The sequence below is a fragment of the Limulus polyphemus genome, unplaced genomic scaffold (genome assembly GCF_000517525.1).
Source record: "Limulus polyphemus unplaced genomic scaffold, Limulus_polyphemus-2.1.2 Scaffold1205, whole genome shotgun sequence".
In the NCBI taxonomy this organism is placed as follows: Eukaryota; Metazoa; Arthropoda; class Merostomata; order Xiphosura; family Limulidae; genus Limulus; species Limulus polyphemus.
Window position 1 is genome coordinate 176,185 of NW_013666815.1, and position 6,288 is coordinate 182,472.

The 6,288-nt window shown below is 35.4% G+C and overlaps 1 protein-coding gene across 8 annotated transcripts in view; it reads left to right on the forward strand.

Annotated features, from left to right (window-relative positions):
* LOC106462600 (mucin-4-like) overlaps window positions 1–6,288 on the forward strand; it is a 97,711-nt gene that overhangs the window by 87,313 nt on the left and 4,110 nt on the right. For 5 of the 8 annotated variants that reach the window (XM_022389912.1, XM_022389915.1, XM_022389916.1 and 2 more), the window contains exons 8-11: window positions 257–354; window positions 1,876–2,236; window positions 3,401–3,481; window positions 4,070–6,281. In XM_022389912.1, the coding sequence (XP_022245620.1) occupies window positions 257–354; window positions 1,876–2,236; window positions 3,401–3,481; window positions 4,070–6,281 (2,752 nt within the window). The remainder of the gene's footprint in view (window positions 1–256; window positions 355–1,875; window positions 2,237–3,400; window positions 3,482–4,069; window positions 6,282–6,288) is intronic. The other 3 variants (XM_022389917.1, XM_022389919.1, XM_022389918.1) reach the window with 2 other exon arrangements.

Here is a 6,288-nt window from a genome sequence, read left to right on the forward strand (position 1 = left end):
GCAGATTTTGACATTAAATTTTGGGGTAAAAAAAGTGCGTCTTATACACCGAAAAATACGGTGTATATATCTCGCCCATAATAAAAGAAATAAATTTTACTGAGAGCGACTAATAAAGGAAAGGTTGTTTTTGTTTAGCATTTTATTTTCTGTGTTTTGATAACTTAAAACAAAAATTAATTTAAGATATGAAAAAGTTGAACTGTATTGTGTGACTAATATATGTTGTTATATCTATTGTTTGAAATTTTCGTAGATAACATCAAAAAAACTGTGGAAAAATATATATGATGAACTTGGAGGGAATCCAGGGAGTACTAGTGCTGCCACCTGTACACGAAGACATTATGAGCGGTACGTTAACCTTCAGTTTCTGTACAAGTATATTTAAGTTAATATCATGACCTGATTAGTAGGGTTAGCTTACGTTTTTAACTGCCAAAGTATTGTAATGTACATTGTTTGACGTTATGCGTGTATTATGAACAATACGAGAAAAGACGCAAGTTTTTTGTTTTGTTTTCCACATGATTAAACGAACAGGAGAAAACATTATGTTAAAATACTTTCTAAAAATCTGATCTTTATTTCGTTCTACTTCACTGTTAGTTATAACTTATTAATTATATATGTTTTCTCAAGTTGTTATACGTTATCAGATCATGCATGAAAACTTATTTTAACAAATCTGAAATGAAAATTAGGCCTACGAACATTTTGATAAAAATAGAAACTAACTTTTAGAGGTACTTTGTGTTTCATATGCGCAAAAAAAAAAAAAACTAACCAGGAAAGAATAACTGTTTACAATAAAATTTGTCACCTTATCCCTTCTACAGTTTGGTCCTAAAACACAGTTCATCTTGTAATATTTGCCTTTTATTTCTCTGTATGGTGATGACAATAACTTACATATTACTCTCTCTCTTTTTATTATTATTATAGGACAGTTTGTTTCACAATATGTACTAATATTTTTTATGTCTTGAGTTACATCTAGATTGTACAAAGTATGCAAATTAGCCTGGTCCGGCATGGGCAGGTGGTTAGGGTGCTCGATTCGCAATCTGCGGGTTCAAATCCCCGTCACACCAATCATGCTCGCCCTTTCAGCCATGGGGGTGTTATAATGTGATGGTCAATCCCACTACTCATTGGTAAAAGAGTAGCCTAAGAGTTGGCGGTGGGTGGTGATGACTAGCTGTCTTCCCTCTAGTCTTACACTTCTAAATTAGGGACGGCTCGCACAGATAGCCCTCGTGTAGCTTTGCACGAAATTCATAAACAAACAAACTAGCCTTGAAGCATAGCTGTCCCAAGTTCCACAATAAATGGGGGAACTTGAAACAGTAATAAATTTAAAAAAAATGAATCAACCTATTTAGTATGACCAGGTGGTTGCCACTGTTGTAAAGCTGAAGTAATTTTACTGTAATTCACACAGTAATTTTAGAGTAATTTCAAAAAAAACTTAAATAATGGTATTCCAGTTCATAAGTAACTCTTAATTAAAGGTGTTTAATATGAATTTGAACAGAGCACAGCTTTAAGCATAGCGCTTAAAGGTATTTATTATGTCATTTCAGTACTATATTTTCTATTAATTGTACAAGATAGTTTAAAAAATAATTTTTACGGTTGAATTTTAATTGTTTTGACATCTTATACAGTTCACAAATAACGGTGATAATTCATTTTTCTAAGGATTTTAAAAGACTAAAAGGTTCATGAAACCTGCACAAAATATTTCCTGTTGTTTTTTTATGAGCTATTGATGATAATGATTCAATGACTTTTTGATTTAAAAATAGTGTTTAAGTAACTGTGATATCAATAGTGTGAGATTAACTTATAATCTTACAATGCTATTTGCAGGCTGCTTTTATCATTTGAAAGATATGTAAAAGGAACTGAAGACCCTTTGTCTTCAGCTGCTTTGTTTGGTAAGAAGAAGAAGAAAGAAGAATCCGACCAAGCTTGCCGCACGGAAAATTTTGAGAATGGAAGTTATGTTCTAGAAGAAGTAGAAACCTCTAGTCCTCCAGTGTTTGACAATGACAGCTGTATGTCATCTGCATCCTATCACAGTGAGGCAGTGAATCAGGAAGAAAGGCCAAAAAATCACAATGTTTGCATTGAAAATGAAGACTCTCTTCAGGATAACACACGACTCAGTGATCTTGAAAGGCAGGAACAAGAATGGGAGTCAAGAAGAAGAAAAAATCCCCAACAAAAGGTAAGAGATCAAGTTGTCATGTAAAATAGTAAGATATATCTGCATCATATTTCCTTTTAGTATCAACCTTTAATGCAGTAAAATAGCCTTGCCCCCCCAGTGGCTCAGAAGTAAGTAATGGCTTATAACGTTAAAAACTGGTTTTCAATATCCATGGTGTGCATAACACAGATAGTCCATTGTGTAGCTTTGTCCTTAACTACAAACAAATAAAAGAGCGTTGATTGGCTGACTTTAGAACTGGGCAATTAGTGGAATGTGCTGATTGGTTGATTATCTTCGGAAGTCATGGCAATATTTGATTAAGCTGAACAACCTTGAATTAATTGAAAATAATAAAGAAATCATAAAGGCAATATTTTAATTACTTGGATAGTTGGAATAATCCAAAACAGTAATAATTTCAATTAGTTGATTATTTTCATGACATTAATCAATCGAATAATATTTTTAATATCATTAGTAGCATTGAATAACCAAACTTCTATCCAGAAGTCATGAGTGCAATAATGGATGTCCTAATTGATTTTTCATATTTATATTGGTTATGATGGTGCAGTATTATGTTTTACTCTTTATTTATTGCTATTATTATTAAATTGTAATAAATTTTCATTTAATTTCACAAGAACCAAATTTCTCCTAATGTTTTTACCAAGATCACAATTTTTTTTAATGGATAATCCACTTACTACTCACATTTTTACTGGGATTATGGATGTTCGAGTGGATAATCCATTTATTAACATTTTTACCAAAACCACAAGTTCTGTAAATTTTTTTTTACTAAAATCATGTGTGATGTAGTGGATAACCAACCCTCTTACTAAAGGTTTTACTGAAAACATGAGTGCTGTAGTGGATAACCAACCCTCTTACTAAAGGTTTTATTGAAAACACTAGTGCTGTAGTGGATAATGAAGCTGCTACTGTGATGTAATGGATGTTAATCATGTGATAAATGTTGATATCAAAAAGTCCTGAAAGAGATGGTTCAATTAAGTTGATAATAAATAGTTTATAAAAATTGGTAATTTTGAAAGAGGTAGCTTTTGGCTGAGTTAGGTCTTAGGAATTTAATGACATCATGTATAAGTTCACAAGTATCTTTCGTTTCATGAACTGAATGTTCTCCAAATTACATTATACTTTCTCTAACTTCAGGGAATGAGAGATGACACACTTGTTGAAAAAGAAAAGAGATGGAATGAAATCAGAAGAAGAAATGCCTTGGATCGTAAGGTGGTACGTTTCTTTCTTCGTGCTCTTTCAGCAACACTTCATACATGGGTCTGAAAATTTCCCAAGTAGTCACTGAACATTGGATTTAAGGTTTTTGTTGTATTCCTAGTCTTCAATGTAATTAAAAATAATATATATTTTGGTGCTGCTAAAATAATAAAAGCTAGAAATAAATGACCGTATAACACCAAACGTTGTTTTTATTTAATTAGATACTCAACATTTGGTTTACAGCTTCTTCAGGATAATAAATTTGAATATATATATATATAATTTATTATTTAAACCATTTGAAGCTTTGTACTGTCAGTATCAGTTTGTGTTTTAGTGAATGCTTCTGAAGCTGTAGAGTGAACCATTGAGTGGCTAATTAAATAAAAACAACATTTTGGTCTTATAAAGTTGTTTATTTCTAGTATTAATGTCTTCTATACACCAATATTCACTACAGAAATTAAATTTGATAATAAAAATTTTAAAGATAATCTTCAAAAAATTCGAAAGCTTCCAAAACATGTTTGTAGTTTTACGAAAGTTTTTTTTTATATATAGTTTATTGTATTCTCTTTTGTTTTTTACTTCTAACTTCAGAGTAAACAGGTTCAACCATCAAGAGCTGCATCCAAATCCAACTCATTAGCAGACAGCAAGCTGTTTAAGGTATCTTCTTTAAATCCAGGTGACAACAATGACCTTACAAGATTAGCTTCATCATCAAGCCAGAGTGAGATAAGCTTAAATGGGCACCACTTAGAAAAACAAGAGAATGCAAGCAGTGAATCCGTCCCCCACCAGTCATCCTTACTCCACCTCCAACACTTCACTACTAAGATGAAGGATAGAGTAGAAAACAGTTCAGAAAAACGTCTACCCAAGTACCCCAAAATGGCACAAATCCCCAGCAGCTGTAGAACATCACATTCTGGGACTGTTGCCAAAGTTGGTTCATTAACTTCACCTTTGAAATTTGAGTGCTCTACAGCAAGCACAGTGCAAGAACCAAAATTGATTTACAAAACAAGCATCATGTCCCCACTTTTCCTACGTAAAAGGTTTTTTTCTCGTGTTACTTCTGCTTCAACTAATAGTAATCCACAGCTTTCTTTGCTTCCACACCACCATGTAAACCAAGGCTTAAGTCCAGAAGTTTCTTTATCTGGTAGTATCATTGAATCAGGGAATCAAACTACTAGAGGTGGCCTACTTGGAGGAAAGGAATCTTTGGATCTACCCATTTCTCGGCCATCTGTGATTCATCATACTGAGAAGGTAAGATCACCTTCTCCAGAGCAGAGTAGTGGATTTTCCCAACCAATATATGAACGTGTTTCTCCAGTGTCTGAACCTGCATCCCCTCTTCCATTACAGGACTTTGGACCTGATATTTTCAGTAAAAAAGCAGAACATGTGGCTCAGAAACTTCCTGAGTTCATCAGCAGGCACTCACCATTAACTCCAGCTACCGCAGTACCATCTCCAGTTTCTTATCATCTGCCATACAAAGCAAATGACACAATTTCACCACTGTCTTCAGCTTCCTCAACAAGTTTTTCATTGTTGTCACCCTCAGCATCTCTGACAGGATCTTCAGCATTCTTACCCTCAAATTCGACAAGAGGAGCTTCCTCGTTGTTACCCTCAGATTTAACAAAAAGATACCCAAAGTTCTTTCCTACAACTTCATCATCAGGATATCCAATGTCTGTGCCTTTAACCTTGGCAACAACAAGCTCTTTGATGCCCTTAAGTTCTACCAGGTCACATCAAACTCAACTGACAGTAGCAGGTGACAATGCTGCAGCTAGTCAAATTGTTTCTTACACAGGCCATCCTAATCTTCTTCCTAGAAATACCAGGGTTGTTAGTAATGAAGAAAATAACACCCTTTCAGCTTTAAGCCATGGTGCATTACCTCTTAATGTTCAGTATTATAACACACATTCCTCCACTTCAGATCTTCAATGTGAACTTACCAAGACAAGATTAACTTACCTCAGTGAGTCCTTTGCTCATCAACCAGAGGGCAGCCATGCTCATCATGAACCCATCTCACCAGTGACCTCGACACCATCACCACCATTAGATCCTAATCAGCATCCAAGCCATGCTGGACTCTCTGAAGTTCTCCTTACATGCTTAGGTGTTGATACCTGTCAGGCTCTGGACCTAACTGTTAAAAAGAATTCCTCAGCGCTAAAGCAAGATCCATCAACTGCAAGAGTCCAGGAACACAAAAAGGAGGTAGTTCCTATTGAACTAGAAGGCTGTTTGGATCTCTCAGTCAGAAAAAAGAAACAAGCAATGGATATGGTAACAGAACTATTTTTGTCACCAGTGAACTTAAATAGTTTAGAGAAAACCTCACCACCAGCTCACACAAACTCCATTTTACGGCCTGACATCTGCCAGTCACATATAGTAAATGAAGTTCCCACACAGGGCCGTACCTTACATTTAAATGGTAAAGTCCCCATACAGACACACATACCACGTGTAAACAGTAAAGTCCCCATACAAGCACACATACCATGTGTAAACAGTAAAGTCCCCACGCAGGCACACATACCATGTGTAAACAGTAAAGTCCCCACGCAGGCACACATACCATGTGTAAACAGTAAAGTCCCCACGCAGGCACACATACCATGTGTAAACAGTAAAGTCCCCACGCAGGCACACATACCATGTGTAAACAGTAAAGTCCCCACGCAGGCACACATACCATGTGTAAACAGTAAAGTCCCCACGCAGGCACACATGCCTTGTGTAAACAGTAAAGTCCCCACGCAGGCACACATGCCTTGTGTAAA